General features: G+C 50.2%; 1 protein-coding gene across 2 annotated transcripts in view; it reads left to right on the forward strand.

The window, feature by feature from the left end:
* AKAP12 (A-kinase anchoring protein 12) overlaps positions 1-15,021 on the forward strand; it is a 72,942-nt gene extending 57,921 nt beyond the window's left edge. For both annotated transcript variants that reach the window (XM_081141334.1, XM_081141335.1), the window contains 2 exons: positions 6,262-11,161; positions 12,303-15,021. In XM_081141334.1, the coding sequence (XP_080997460.1) occupies positions 6,262-11,153 (4,892 nt within the window). In that variant the 3' untranslated portion in view covers positions 11,154-11,161; positions 12,303-15,021. The remainder of the gene's footprint in view (positions 1-6,261; positions 11,162-12,302) is intronic.
* Positions 15,022-15,324: the final 303 nt, after the last annotated feature.

The raw sequence follows: 15,324 nt of genomic DNA on the forward strand, positions 1-15,324 counted from the left end.
AAGGCTTTTTGGGTGCCGAGAAAGGGCATGCCTGAATCGGTGACGCTTAGGTGACCAAGCTGTTTTGTCTTCCTCTCCCTGTCCAACCAGACAAACCCAAGGCAGATAATGATTCTGCTAGGAGCCGGGGTGTTAAATTATAGAGGGGGGTTGATGTCATTTAAAAGTACAGTTGGTAGTAAAACGTTTGTAAGTGCGATGATGAATGGACTGTGCTTTGCTGACTCTGGACAGGCGAACTCTGGCCTGCCGTTCCCAGAAATTACCAGCCTCCTGTCACTCGCCTGCTCCCTTCACTCCGAGTAGCCAGACCTGCTGGCTTGGTTCTCTCCTACCTGTGCCCCACATCTTTGCGTGTGTTTTTCAATCCTCACCAGAGGATATGTTTGTATTGATTTTGAGAGAGAGAGAGAGAGAGAGAAATATCAATGTGAGAGAGAAACATCAATCAGTTGCCTCCCATACTTGCCCCGACCGGGGATCGAACCTGCAACCTAGGTACGTGCGCTCGACTGGGAATCGAACCCTGTAGCCTTTTGGTGCACAGGATGATGCTCCAACCAGCTGGGCACCCCGCCAGGGACGTGCCCCACATCTTTTAGGCTGTCCTTTTTACTCCATTTGCTCGCGGAGCTATGATCTCTAACTCATTCAGGCAGCACATAGTAATACCTTAAAAAGGTTCCTGCTAAGCACAAGCTGGGAATATGAGTGAGGAAGATGATGGCTGCTGGGCCGTCTCTGCCTCCAGCCGGAGCCTGGGAAATGTGAGCTGACTTTGGTGTACATTTAGGCTGGGAAGGTGAGGAAGGAATTTAGCAGAGAAAAGAGGGCCGCAGCCGTGTTTGATCCACGCTGAGTCCAAAACGGGGTGCAGTCTAGATCTTTACATGGTGCAGAGAGAGAGGCAAGGGGGTGTCTGTGCCCCGTTTTTCCCCCTTGAAATGTTTATGTTGGAAGCCACAGAGGTAGAAATAGGTGCGATGAGGCATCGCCTCTCAGAATTGGAAAGCACCCGGCGCTCTGTGTCTCCGCAGGGTCCTCTGGGCCTGAAGACCTGGGAAAGCGGGCTTCCTGCCGGGACGGCAGGCTGTTCGATGCTGCCCTCTTCTGTTCAAAACGATCAGGGCTTCGCACCAGGATTTCCGATGCGTGTGATAGTGACAGAATTGGACCAATGCAGAGTGTTAACAACGGGGGCCATAAAAATAAAATGCGCCGCCATTATGTCAAATAGTAATAGTAATTATCTCTGGACATTGTCTTTATGAGTTATGCCCCATTCTCTGTATTTTAAAATGTCCTATAATTTATATAGAGTCTTTTGGGAATTGGTAAAAAGAATTAAAAATAAATAGTTGTGTTCTGAAGGAAACAGTGAAGAAAAGAGACCCATTATAGCTTTTGTTGTATTATTATTACAGATGGCCAATTGGTAGTTCATCTTCCTAGGTGACCTTTGCAGGAAGTACTGGAGGTGCCCTCCAGGTGAGGGCACTAAGACCAGAAACTCCAGGGAGTTTTGGCCAAGGGCCCGGTGCTATAGGTGGTGCAGCTGAAACTGAAACGGCAGCCTGTCTCCAGGACGCCTGCGCTTTAAACTCCTTCCCTTCTGCCTGACCTCTTATCTTGGGGTGGGGGTGGGTGGGGGGAGAGTAGTTTTTCTGTCATTCACCACATTGATAACAGTTATATTATGTTATGTAATGTGAGGCAAAGACCCAGTGTCCTGAAATCACGGGCAAATTGTCACCCTCTCCATTGTAGTCTATATTTTTATTTTCTGCTCCTGTTTACTCTTCTGAGTGATTTAAAAAAATAATAATAATAACCTCAAAGTTACAGAAAGTTGCAAAAATAAAAACAGTCTGGGGAACATCCATGTTCAGCTATTGTTAACATTTACCTCATGTGCTTCATTATTTACTATGTTGGAAAAAAACAAAAACCAAAACCAGCGTGAGATAAAATGTTCTGAACCATTGGAGGTGAGTTATGTACATCACGGTCCTTTACTCCCAAATTCTTCATGTGTTTAGGACTAGAGATATTCCCTTTCACAGTCACAGTTCAGTTACTAGTGTCATATATTTACACTGTTGCTCTTAAATAACCTACTATCCTTATTCCAGTTTTACCGGTGAATCTAACAGTGTCCTTTTAAACACTGCCCCTTGCACTACAAGGTCTCTCCTTGGGTCAGGTGTTCGTTACATTCTTTAGCATCTTTTTAATCTGGAACATTTCCATAGCCCGTGTCTTTTAAAGCATTGCCATGTTCAAAGCATATAGTTCTCCCCCATTTCTACCACATTCCTTATTTTGTGTTTGTTTTCTCCTGACTCAATTCGCGTTACGCATTCTTAGCCATGAGTCTGTCCCTCTCAGGGTATGGCACCCAATGTCCGTCTGTCCCTCACAGATTGTTGTTGAATTCTTGCCCTTTTTTCTTCCCCTGTATAATTAGGTTTTCCCCACCCTTTCTATATTAAGCATGTAAATATTCTATCCTTACCTTCCCCCTCACCCCCATTTAGTGCCCATTGATTCTTGCTTTACCCAGTCTTTATGTGATGGTTGCAAAAATGATGGTCAGGTGACCTTTTGAATCTGTGAGTGAGGGAATAGGATATATATGTCCTTTCTTTTTCTTTTTTAAAGCATGACTGTAATCATGAAAAAAACAAAAAAAGCTTTTTACACCGAAATGGAATTTAAATTGATCTCCACATCAGACATATAGCAATTTTCCCATCTAAGGGTGGGAGTTGACATGTCTAAATACTTTTTCTAGTCATAAGCAGCACTGACAAATTATAAAAAGCTATAATGATTTATAAAAAAAATAAGAATTTTAACACTGAAAAATGTGGAATTAATTTTTCTTTTAAAATGATAAACTTTGTGTTTTGCTCTCCTGAGAGCCAGTGGCCCACCAGGGATGCCACACACCTACTCTAGATGGCACTGGCCAAGTCACATGACCATTTAAAAAAGTAGACTTTATTTTTTCAGAGCCATTTTAAGTTCACAGCAAAAACGAGTGGGAAGTACAGAGAGCTCCTGTATGTTCTCTGCTAGCCTCTCCCACTCTCCATACCCCCACCAGAGTGGTACAGTTGTTACAGCTGATGAACCTGCACTGACACATCTTTATCGCCCAAAGCCCATGGTTTACAGTAGGGGTCACTGTTGGTGGTGTACATTTTATGGGCTTTATAGTATCATGCAAAGTAGTTTTGCCTCCCTAACTGACCCTCTGTGCCCTGCCTGGCCATCCTTCCCTCCCGCCTCCCCTGGCAACACTGATCTTTTTTACTGTCTCCAGTTTCTGTCTTTTCCAGAATGCCATGTAGTTGGAATCACACAGCATGTAACCTTTTCAGATGGGTTCTCTCACTTACAATAAACATTTGAAGGTTCCTCCCTGTTTGTTCATGGCCCAATAGCTCTTTTTCTTTTAAGCGCTTGGTAATATTCCGTCGCTGGGTGTGCACCATAATTGATCCATTCACCTAAGGAAGGACTTCTGGGTTGCCGCCCAGTGTTGCAGTTATAAATAAAGCTGCTATAATCATCTGCGTGCATTTTTGTGCCGACATCAGTTTTCAGCTCATGTGGATAAATACCAAGGAGTGTCACTGCTGAGTCTGGGCTAGGAGTATGTTTCGTTTCATAAGACACTGCCCGCTGTCTCCAGAGTGTCTGTGCCGTTTTGCGTTCCCCGCAGACAGCTGTTTTCGAAGTCGGCGTATCCCCTCTGCAAACCGGTCCGAGGGACCAAGTGCGCTCCACCTTCGAGCTGCAAGGCTGCTCTAAGGCTGCAAATGATAACTTTGTAACGAGAACGTGCGCGGGGCCCCAGTTCTTGTGCGAATGCTCCAGAAACTAAAGCCCTGGCTCCTACCAGAAGCGTGCGCAGATTGCCTGCGGGGCCGTGCGGGGCGGGGCGGTGCGGGGTTTGCACGGGAACTTACAGCTCTGCGAGCAGAGGGCGTGGGCCGGTGCTGCATCATGCTCCGCTTCTGTGGCGCGGGTGAGAGGCGGGTCAGGGGGCCAGCAGCCGTGAGGGCTCGCTAGCTGCGGGGGCCCCTAGCCGGGCCTGGCTGTCAGCCCCCCGTGCGCTTGGAGAGGGACCCCCTGGGTGCCCCCCCCCCCCCCCCCCCCCGGCCTCCTGCGGATTTCCCTCTGTGACGCGCCAGGCGGCCCCCAGGGGGCGCCCTCGTCAGCGGCGCGGCCCGCCGGCCGCCCCCAGTCTCCCCCCAGCAATGGGGCAGCGATGGGGGGGCCGGGAGAAGGCCGAGCCCCCCGGCCCCTGTGAAGCAGCCCCTGCCGGGTGGCAGCGGGCACCATGTCCTGGTGGAGCAGCCTCTGCTGTGAGTAGCGCGTCCCCGTCGGGGGTTCACCCGGGGGCCCGGCGGGCGGGGCGGCTTTGAGGGCCACTGGCTGCTGGGTTGAGTGGTGGGAGCAGAGCTGGAAAATGCTACGTCTCAAAAAAATTTGTTTTAAAAAATCACAAGGCTTTAGCAAGGGCCGGAAACATGCTCTCCCTGCAGAGCCTGGAGGTGAGCAAAACGGGATGTGGGACAGGATGGGGCAGGCTGCTCTTCGGGGTGCCACGTGGGGTGAGTGCAGACTGAGAGGTGGAACCCAGGCTCCAATGCTGTTCCCAGCCCAGTGGGCAGCCACGTGATGGCAGGGGTTTGGGGCAGGATGCCAACTGTAATGCACACCTGTGCCATCATAGTTGGCTTCTGTGTTGGAACCTAACTGAAGCCGAGGCTGCCAGGCTGGGTGGTTTAGAAGGCTGCCCTGTAGGTCCTGCAGCTATCCGAGATGTGTGCCAGCCTCCTGAGGTGATCAAAGTGGTATTTTAGGAAGCATGGTGTGTCCTAAGGTCTGTGCAGATTCCCCCCGGGTGCAGAAGGCAGGTGGAGCTGAAATCAGGGCCGAGTTCCCTTTGTCCAGCCTTTGCCCGAAGCACGGAGGCGCCGTCTGGGCCTGCAGGGGCCCATCGGGAAGAGTGTTCTGACAGGTCACTCCTAGGATTACCTAGGCCAAAAGAGACGACAGACCAGTTGATGGCATTTAAATTTTCTGTGATCCTATATACTTTCTGTGTGTGTGTGCTCAGCCCATATATCAGTCTATATGAAGAGAACATCGGGATCTTGCTAAGCTACCCCGCTTCAGCAATAGCTTTTCTGTCCGCCACTTGGCAGCTGTTCATCTTTGTTTCCCTAGTTTTGACCGTAAACATTCCCATCATCCCAGAATTTAAGAAAAAGTGTTGCAAATTGAAACAGGGATTTAGGAGCACCGAAGGAAAAAGGGGGAAGGGGGAAGGATGGTGTGAATAACACCTATTTTCTCCCACGATGTCAGCAAAGTATCCTTGCATTTTCTAATGAATTCTAGAAAGGTTAGTGAATGACATAGTTTTTACCTCATGCTTGCTGGCAGGAAATTTATGTTTGTGTTCATTACTAGTAAAACTGTACTGGAATAGAGTTTATTTTGGGGGTTTGACATTTTTCTCTGGTGTATTTTCAATATCATCATCCACCTTTTACGAAAAGGTCACACCTTGTGTGTCCCATTAGAAGTGTTTGTGGAAAGTTCTCTCGTGAGTGTGTTTTTATGATTGGGGACCTTTTTAAGAAGTACTGCATGCCACGGAAATGCATTTCAAGAAATCTTTCATTCTCGATGCAGTAGAATGACTACACGGACCAAAATGGAAGTTATATATAAATGTATTGATTGACACTTTTTAAATAAGGAACTATGCCCTGCTCCTGTTTACTTTTTTAGTAGCACTCTTTTTTTTTTTTTTTTTTTTTTTTAATGTTTGTATTGATTTCAGAGTGAGAAAGGGAGATGGAGAGAGAGAGAGAGAAACATCAGTGATGAGAGAGAGTCATTGATCGGCTACCTCCCGCATGCCCCCGACTGGGGATCAAGCCCACAAGCCGGGCCTGTGCCCTGACCGGGAATTGAACCTTGATCTCCTGGCTCATAGGTTGATGCTCAACCACTGAGCCACGCCAGCTGGGCGAACCTTAATTTTTTAAAGGTCATTTGAAAGAAGCAGACACTGCCTAATCTATTGAGATTCACAAATACTAAGACACTTACCTACCCTGGAATTGCTGATGTTAAAGAAAGTATGAATTGGTTGTGTTTTTTAAACGTTCCGTTTTCTTGAATTGTAATCATTTTACCCCTTCTCCCCCACCCCTCTCTTTTTTCTGTTAATAGTTGGACAGAGAGAATCTGAAGATGTAAATGAAAGAGGCTCAGATAAGGAGATGGCCGCCAACTCAGCAGTTGTTCAAGACATCACGAAGGATGGGCAGGAGGAAAGCCCTGAAATAATTGAGCAGATTCCTTCTTCGGAGAGCAATCTAGAAGAGCTAACGCAGCCCGCCGAGTCCCAGACTAACGATGTTGGATTTAAGAAGGTGTTTAAGTTTGTTGGCTTTAAATTCACTGTGAAAAAAGATAAGAATGAGAAGTCTGACACCGTCCAGCTGCTCACTGTCCGCAAAGAGGACGGCGAGGGGGCAGGAGAATCCGATGGGGCCGGCGACCACCAGGAGCCCAGCCGGGAGGCTGGGGAGGCAGCACCCAAAGAAAGCGAACTGAAGCAGTCCACAGAGAAACCCCAGGACGCTCTGAAAGCCGAGCCGAGCGGCACGGAAATTTCTCTTCAGGCCGAGCCTGGCCACGCAGCGGAGGAGGGCAGAGATGGAGAGAAACAAGAGAGGGAACCCACCAAGTCTCCCGACTCTCCGACCAGTCCAGGGGCCAGCGAGACGGCGTCACCCTTCAAAAAGTTCTTCACTCAGGGGTGGGCCGGCTGGCGGAAAAAGACCAGTTTCAGGAAACCGAGAGAGGATGAGCTGGAAGCTTTGGAGAGGAAAAGGGACCAGGAGCCAGAAAGAGCAGACGCAGAAGAAAAGGAGAGCACGGAGGAGACCTCTGAGAAACCGGCGGCCGTCGAGCAGCCGCCGCCACGGGGCGCCGCAGAGAGCCTGGCGGAGGCCAGATTATCGGCCGAGTACGAGAAGGTGGAGCTGCCCCCCGAAGACCAGGCGCAGGGCCCTCCTGAAGCGAGAACCGCCCCGCTAGCTACAGAAATATTCGATGAGAAGGTAGAGGTGGTCGCAGAGGTCCACGTTAGCACGACAGAGGGGACAGAGGAGCAGAAAGCCCAGGTGGAGGCAACAGAAGAGGCCCCGCCGGCTGAAAAATTGGCCGAAGCCAGTGCCGGGCCTCAGGAGGCTGAGCCTCCCGAAGAGGTGAAGACCAAAGCAGCGGGTGCCCCCGGAGGGGACCGCACCCAGCCACCCGAGCCCGGTCCCGACGAGAAGGCCCCGGCCGCACAGCCCGAGGGCCTGGTGAGCGAGGCGGAGGCGCTGGCATCGCAGGAGAGAGTTAAGGTGCAGGGAAGCCCTCTGAAGAAGCTTTTTACGAGCACTGGCTTGAAAAAGCTTTCAGGAAAGAAGCAGAAAGTGAAAAGAGGCGAGGAGGAGCCGGGGGAGCACCAGGCAGTGCAGGCGGACTCTGCGGACAGCGCGGACGAGCAGAAGGGCGAGAGCTCCGCCTCGTCCCCCGACGAGCCCGAGGAGACGTGTCTGGAGAAGGGGAAGGCGGCCGCTCCCCAGGACGGCGAGATCGAAGAGGGGACCACTTCGGATGGAGAAAAGAAGCGGGAAGGCGGCGTGACTCCCTGGGCCTCCTTCAAAAAGATGGTGACGCCCAAGAAACGTGTCCGCAGGCTGTCGGAGAGCGACAGGGAGGATGACGACCTGGACAAGGTGAAGAGCGCCACGCTGTCTTCCGCGGAGAGCGGGGCCTCGGAGGTGCAAGAGGAAGGGAAGGGACACGGCGATGAGCCGAAGCCCGAGGAGCCCAAGCGCAAGGTGGACACCTCAGTGTCTTGGGAAGCCTTAATTTGTGTGGGGTCGTCCAAGAAACGAGCAAGAAAGGCATCCTCTTCTGATGAGGAGGGGGGACCAAGACCCATGGCCGGGGACAGCCAGAAACCCGAGGAAGCGGCAAGAGACAGAGAAGCGGGGCCAGACGCTGCCCCCGCCGGGGCCCAGGAGCACGAGCCAGGGCAGGGGAGCTCGTCCCCTGAGCAGGCGGGCAGCCCCTCCGAAGGGGAGGGCGTTTCCACCTGGGAGTCATTTAAAAGATTAGTCACCCCCAGAAAAAAGTCCAAGTCAAAGCTGGAAGAGAGGAGCGAAGACGCTGGAGCGGGGGCTGGTGCAGAACCTTCAGCCGCAGAGGGTGAAGCCGGGAAGGAGGAGTCTTGGGTTTCGATTAAGAAGTTTATTCCTGGACGGAGGAAGAAGAGGTCAGATGGGAAACAAGACCAAGGGGCGCCCGAAGACACAGGGCCGGCGGAAGCCACGGAAGACGATTCGGACGTCCCGGCCGTGGTGCCCCTGTCCGAGTACGATGCCGTGGAGAGGGAGACCTCCGACGCGCGGGACGCCCGAGCCAGCGGGGCGCAGCCCGAGCCAAAGGCGGCGGTTGCTGTGTCGGAGGAGCTCAGTAAGGGTCTGGTTCACACCGTGACCGTGGCGGTCATCGACGGGGCGCGGGCCGTCACCAACATCGAGGAAAGGTCCCCTTCTTGGATCTCTGCTTCGGCGACAGAGCCTCTCGACCCCCCGGCTGGAGAGGTGCTGGAAAGAGAGGCCAGGGCAGAGGAGACCCCCATTGTTACCAAAACCCTGCCCGAGAGCTACGATGCCGCCGAGGACACGATCACCAGTGAGGTGGAGTTAACCTCTGAAGCCGTGACCGCTGCGGAAACCACGGACGCCTTCAGTGCAGAGGAAGTGGCAGAAGTGTCGGGGGCTGAGGAGACCACCGACATGGTCTCGGCCGTCTCCCAGTTAAGTGACTCCCCAGACACCACGGAGGAGGCGACGCCGGTTCAGGAGGCAGAGGGCGGCCTGCCAGATGTGGAGGACCAGCAGCGGCGCACCCAGGAGGTCCTGCAGGCGGTTGCAGAGAAGGTCAGAGAGGAGACCCGGCTGCCTGAGGCCAGAGGACAGGAAGACATGGTCCCGACAACGCAGAGAGTGGCATCGAGGCTGCCAGCCGTGGAGGAAGCAGAAGAGGACTCTCAGGTGCCAGATCTGAAGGGAGAGATGGAGGTGGCATGGAAGGGACACGTAGAAGAAACGACCCAGGGGAAGGGCGTCGGACAGGCCGCCCCAGGACACCTTGAAGAAGTTCCCGAAGTCACAGAGGGTGTCTCCTCCAGCGAGCTTATAGCCAGCCGTCAAGCCGAAGCCTTGGCTGGGGTGAAGTCAGAGATTGTACTGGAGCAGGCCATAGCCCCCGACTCGGCCGAAACCCTCACAGACAGTGAGACCAGTGGGAGCACCCCGGTGGCAGATGGTGAAGCTGGCCATGCCACACAGCAAGACGAGGTCATGGGGACCCATGCAGATGACGAGGTGGTGTCTGGCACAGAATCGCAGGTGCCGGGAGCAGAGGCCCCTCCAGCACACTCTGGGTTCCAGCCCCAGGAGGAAGGAAAAGAGCACTCAGATGCCGAAGAGGTTCTAGAACTTGCGAGTAAAGAGGCGTTGGGTAAAGAGGCATCGGTGGAGACCGCCCCCGTTCTTTCAAAGACTGAGGCTGGTCAAGGGGCCGGCCAGTTTGCCCGCGAGGAAACCAAAGACGGGCCATTTGTTGGAGGGCTTGACATGTCTGCGGACGCAGAAATAGCAGCCAGTCAGAAAAAGACCACCGAAGTTGCCCTTAAGGATGAAGCTACCGAAGAGGCTGAATTTCAAGAGAACGATAATACTGAACTGCAGAGCCGCACTCGGTCTCCTCCAGCCCCAGCGGAGGGGGAGCGGGTGGTGCAAGTAGAGGGGGAGGGGAGGGAAGCCGAGCCAGCCCCAGGGAGCCAGGAGAAACCTGAGCCCAAAGCCTCCGAGGCGCCCAGTGCGCAGCTGGTCCAGGCCGTTCCCGCGCCCGCCTTAGACGCCGAGAAGGAAGCGATGGGTTTTGAAGAGAGTTCTCCTTGGCTCGTCCCCGGGGACGCGGTCGGCGCAGACACTCAAGGTCAAGGCTCTGAGGCGGCACTGCTTCTACCGGCTGCAGCGGCGGCGAAGGTTGTAGGAGAAACCGTCCAGCTTCTAGAAACAGCTGGAACTTTGGAGTCTGCGGATGCACCTTTGGAAGTGGAAGCAAAGCCCTCGGAAAAAGAAGATGTTGTGGTCCAGCTGGGGGAAGAGGCAGTGCCCACAGGGCCCGAGTCAAGGGCAGAACCAGCACCCGGAACAGTGCCTGCCGCCCCCGGAGAGGGCATCGGCGCTGACCTGGAAGGAGATGAGACCACGTCGCAGAAGGGGAAGCCGGACGGGCCCCACGAGCAGGTTAGCCGTCAGGTCGCCAGAGGGAGTGAAGCCGGAGAGGAAGACGTAGAGGCTGGAAATGAGATTTTGCAACTTAAGACTGAGAGCCGTAAACTCGTGCAGAACGTAATTCAGACAGTGGTTGACCAGCTAGTGAGTCCAGAAGAAAGAGCCGCTGACGGCCAGACACCGGCCCAGCTGACAAAAGCTGACAGTCAGAGAGGGGAACAGAACGTCGACGGTCAAGCAGCGAGGGGACTTCAGGTCTCTGCAGAGGATGAGACACAAGCTACCACCGCCAGAGAGGAGTCCGCAGTGACCGAACAGACAGGCCCCGATGGTCCCAAAGATGTGACCGCAGCTGCAGAAGAGATCACGGCCGTCGAGGCCGAAGGCTCCAGCATAAATGACCAGCAGCTTGAAGAGGTGGCTCTCCCAGCCCGGGGAAAGAGAGAAGCGGCCGGGACGAAGTCTGTGCGGGAAGATGGCGATCGCGCCGGCCTGGGAGAAAGAACAGAGAAGCCTCTGTCCGCTGCCGAGTACCCCGAGAACCAGACCTCGGCCCTGGAAGACGCCGAGGCCTTGGGAGACCTGACCAAAGAGTCCCCGGATGCAAATGGACCGAAACGAAAAGAGAAGGAAGTGGAATTGCAGGAAGGAAAAGGGGAGAGCGACTCAGAAAAAGAGATCAGGACGCAAACGCAGGAGGAGACGCAGGGCAGAGAGACGCAGCCAGCAGCGCCGGCGCTTACGGAGCCCTAAAACATCACGTAAGCCAGGAGCCTTTTCTTCTAAGAGAACTTTTTCCCCTTTAATGCCACTTGATGGCAAATTTGTTATAAGGGAAGCAGGAGTTCAGATCGTTACGCTTTTATGCAGAACCTGCCGTTGGGGAAATCACCAACAACCAGACTAGGAGATCTGGGTTAGTTTCTTCTCTCATTGAAATGCCATTCAGTCACATTGGCGTCATGAAAATGACGATTTCGTTTTATCCCCAGTGTGACTGTTTTCAAAGAAAATCAAGGCCCACGTGAGTGTGCACAAGTTTGCGTGTTTGGCCAAAGGCCTAAGAAATATGTTGTGCTCACTCAGCCCCATACTGACGAGTCTGTTGAATTTTTTTTTTATAACTAGAAGCCCAAAGTAGGTTAATATATTGCTTGAAATTTAGTTTATAGCTCTCTAGAAAGAAAAAGGAATTTTTTTCAGCAGTAGTAACAAACATTTTTTTTAAGTTTTTTTTGATTGATTTTTAGGGAGGGATAGAGAAACATTGATGTGAGTGTGGTACATCGATCGGCTGCCTCCGCTCCTGGGGATGGAGCCGAAACCCAGGCATGTGCCCTGATTGGGAAGTAAACCCACAACCTTTTGGTGTGCCCGGGCTGATGCCCAACCAGCTGAGCCACACCATCCAAGGAATGAACAAATATTTAAAAAAAAAATTCCAGTGCATGCGATGAGCCTGGCTGTGTTAGGGAACCTCAGAAATTGGTTTTGACGTCTCAGATCATAATATGTTGCAGACTCTTACCCTCTTGCTTTTTTTTTTTTAAAAAAATATATATTGATTTCAGAGAGGAAAGGAGAGGGAGAGAGAGAGAAACATCAGTGATGAGAGAGTCATTGATCGGCTGCCTTCTGCACGCCCCCGACCGGGGATCAAGCCCGCAACCCGGGCATGTGCCCTGACCGGGAATCGAACCCCGATCGCCTGGATCCTAGGTGGACGCTCAACCGCTGAGCCACGCTCGGCCGAGCGACCCTCTTGCTTTCTTAGAGAATTAAACTATGATATCCGGGTCTCTAGTAATGGGCACCCGCCTTCATAGCTGTTCTGTGGTTAAATAAATGAGGAGGGAGGAAAAGGAGATTTTATTTACTTTTGACTCTCCCTTTCTCCTACAGTTAGACCCGTGAATTTGCGAGACCAGAATGTGAAGACAAGTGGTAGAAGAAAATGAATGCTGCTGATGAGACTCAAGACCAATATTTCAGACCTTTGAGATCCGAAGAGCAGGCCCATCCACCGATCTCATTTCCAGAGAACCCCCGACAATCCTGAGGCTTCATCGGGAGCTAGAGCCAGTTCACATTCCCTCTTTGCAAGACCGCCTGTCGTTTCCCCTTGACACCACACCGTGTTTCTCATTCAAGGTCCTGAATCTTTAACCTGGGGCTGGAGTTGGCAGTACCTAGTTCCACTCCTCAAACTGGAGTTTCATTCTTTATGTATTTATATGTATGTTTTAAGTAATCCTCCTCCTGTATCTAGTGTATATTTTTTCTTACTGTTTAAGGAAATGTGCGGTAAGGGTACATTTCCGATGTATCACACAGTCTGTGACGGGGCATCGGCCGTGGTGAAGCCTTGGAAGCACTGAGCCTCCTGTATGAAACCTGTGAAGACAGCTTCCTAGACATAACATTCCCGAGCAGGAGCTACAGTTCTTATTTTAAAATTCACTAAGGATTAGGTCCGCGTTTAGTATTACTCTGACATTGGTCGCTTTCCTATTATGCACAGTATGCTAAAAATAAAAAGCATTTTTGGGGGGAAACATACAGAATGTTCCATTGTTACTGTGAAATTTTTCTTTCTAGCCCAATGGTGGTTGGAAGTTTTGTTGTTTTTATTTTTAGTAGCGGATTAACTTTAGGTCTTTTCTCCTAATTGTTTGGACAGATGGGTGCTGAATCCTGAGGCAAAGTAGTGAAATGTTTTTCATACTATCAAGAAAAGAATGGACTGTTTTTAAGTTTTGGGTTTTATTATGTGCCGGACCACACTCCCACGCAGCATGAATAAGTCAGGCTCTTTACAGATGGTATTTTGATAGATGATGGATTGTGTCTGTGCCATATTTGTGCCCACTCTTTAAAGAACAATGTTGCATTATGTTCAATTTGGATAAACTGTGATTTGACACCTGATTTAAATAAAATATTTGCTTCACTTAGATTTGCTGGTTTTATTAGATACTAGGAAGGCTGGGCCATATGTTTACTGCATCCTAAGAGCAGAATAAGCTAGAATTTTCTAATGTCACTATATGACGTGACCACTTTCTACCGGTTTGAGCTGATGTTCAGAGGAGGTCATAGCAGATAGGTATCCACCAAAATAAACCAGCAGCTTTTCAGATGGATGGTACTGATACAATGCTACCATCTGCTGGTATCTTCCTGAAAAGGTCAGTTTTCTGCATTAATATTTGTTAATGACCAATGTTCCTAGATAGAAATTTTAAGAAGGCTTAATAGTAAGAATGCCTTGCCTAACAGGTGATCTTGAACTTTTTAAAAATGTTCAAATGATTTATGGTTCTTGCTAATATATAAAGGATTCTATCAAACAATTTCTACACAAACAGTACTCACTTGTCTACCATAAAATCCCATTTTTTCACACGTAAAACTTGCCTGGCATATATACTTCTTAAATTTTACTTAAACTCAGTCCTCCAGTTTGAGAACTTTCGTTTCAACTGCCAATTAATGATTTTAAAGCATAACATTCTAGAAAGACCAGAATAGCCTTTTAGCAGAAAGAAAATTTGCTGTTAGAACTGAAGAGTGGTTTCTCTTATACCAACACACCTGTCTACAAGAAAACATTGGCCATAATAGAGACACCTCATAACAATGTATGGCCTTGTAGCTGGAAAGCATTGAATATCCTTTTAGGAGTTACTCTCATGTATAATAGCCACCTGTGCTTAATTATTAAACTTTAAAATCCCCCCCGCCCTAAAAAACCCCTCTCATCTAAGTAGCTTCTTTTACCAACTTGAGACTTAAAAAAAAAAGTGCTAGTGTCAATTTTTGAAGATCAACCAAAAAGTATTGGAGATGACAAGAATTTGGAAGGAGTCCATGAGAGCTCCAATATTGATTCAGCTTTCTCTCTATGGCAGGAAGAAACTACTATTTTGAGCAGATGAAAGATTTGTGTAGTTTGTGGTGAACAGATTTTCTTTCTTTTTTTGGTGTGAATTCCATCCTGCCGTGTCATCCTGTGTGGACTGACGTGTGGCCAAGCAGGTCGTCGCCACTGGTCCTCCTGACTGTGCTGCTCGTACCACCGTCTGGATGTGCCCTGGGTCCTTCTGTACAAGCTCTGTACCTCTGTCCATTAAGCAACACTGTTTGACTAACAAGAGGAATGCTATGAACAGTAGCAGGAAATACAGGTCTGTGTTATCATTCTAAAGCTGCTGTTACTTTACCAAGTTCATAATAATCATGTAAACTGCAGAAATTGGAGCAAGTGCCTAAATTTTGCTACTTTTGGCATTTCCACGGAACCATGTACAACAGAAAGCAATGCAAGACTTGTACACCCGCCACTTCTTGTAATCGAGGACTTTAAATTGTGCCCCTAAGGGTTACTTTGTTACTGGTTCACACAAGTTGCCTCTCTCTGTACTTCGTTCCAAAAGTTTCCTTTGATGTTTGGAGCTACAGATAGTCAAGGGCTGAAAATTTGAGCTTTCCGTGTAAGCTTCAAGCCTAGCAGTTCTGTTTTGTTGTGTGTTTTTTTAACCTGAGACAATATCTGATTCCTAGTTCTGTTTGGGGGCAAATTTTTCATTTATCTAAATAAAATGCAACCTAATGAAAATGCCATGGGTTTCCTTTCTGTAATTTCACCCTAATTCAGTTTTGATTGCCTCTCTCTTTCCTGTCGTGATATTTGTCACACACTTAACTTCTCCTTTGTGGCGCTGTCCACAGAGCATCGTGCGCATCTGGAATGTACCTGGGATATGTGTGAATTCGCAAAAATCTCCGCATCAGTGGTTCTTAACCTTTTTGGGTCAGGGGCCCCTTTCACTGGAATCTTATTAAACCTCTGGCTGACCTCCAAAACCCCCAGATGAACACGGTGTCATGTACAGTGTTTGGATAGTCACGCAGACCTACTCAT

This window comes from Miniopterus schreibersii, assembly GCF_964146895.1.
Source record: "Miniopterus schreibersii genome assembly, chromosome: 6".
Lineage (NCBI taxonomy): Eukaryota > Metazoa > Chordata > Mammalia > Chiroptera > Miniopteridae > Miniopterus > Miniopterus schreibersii.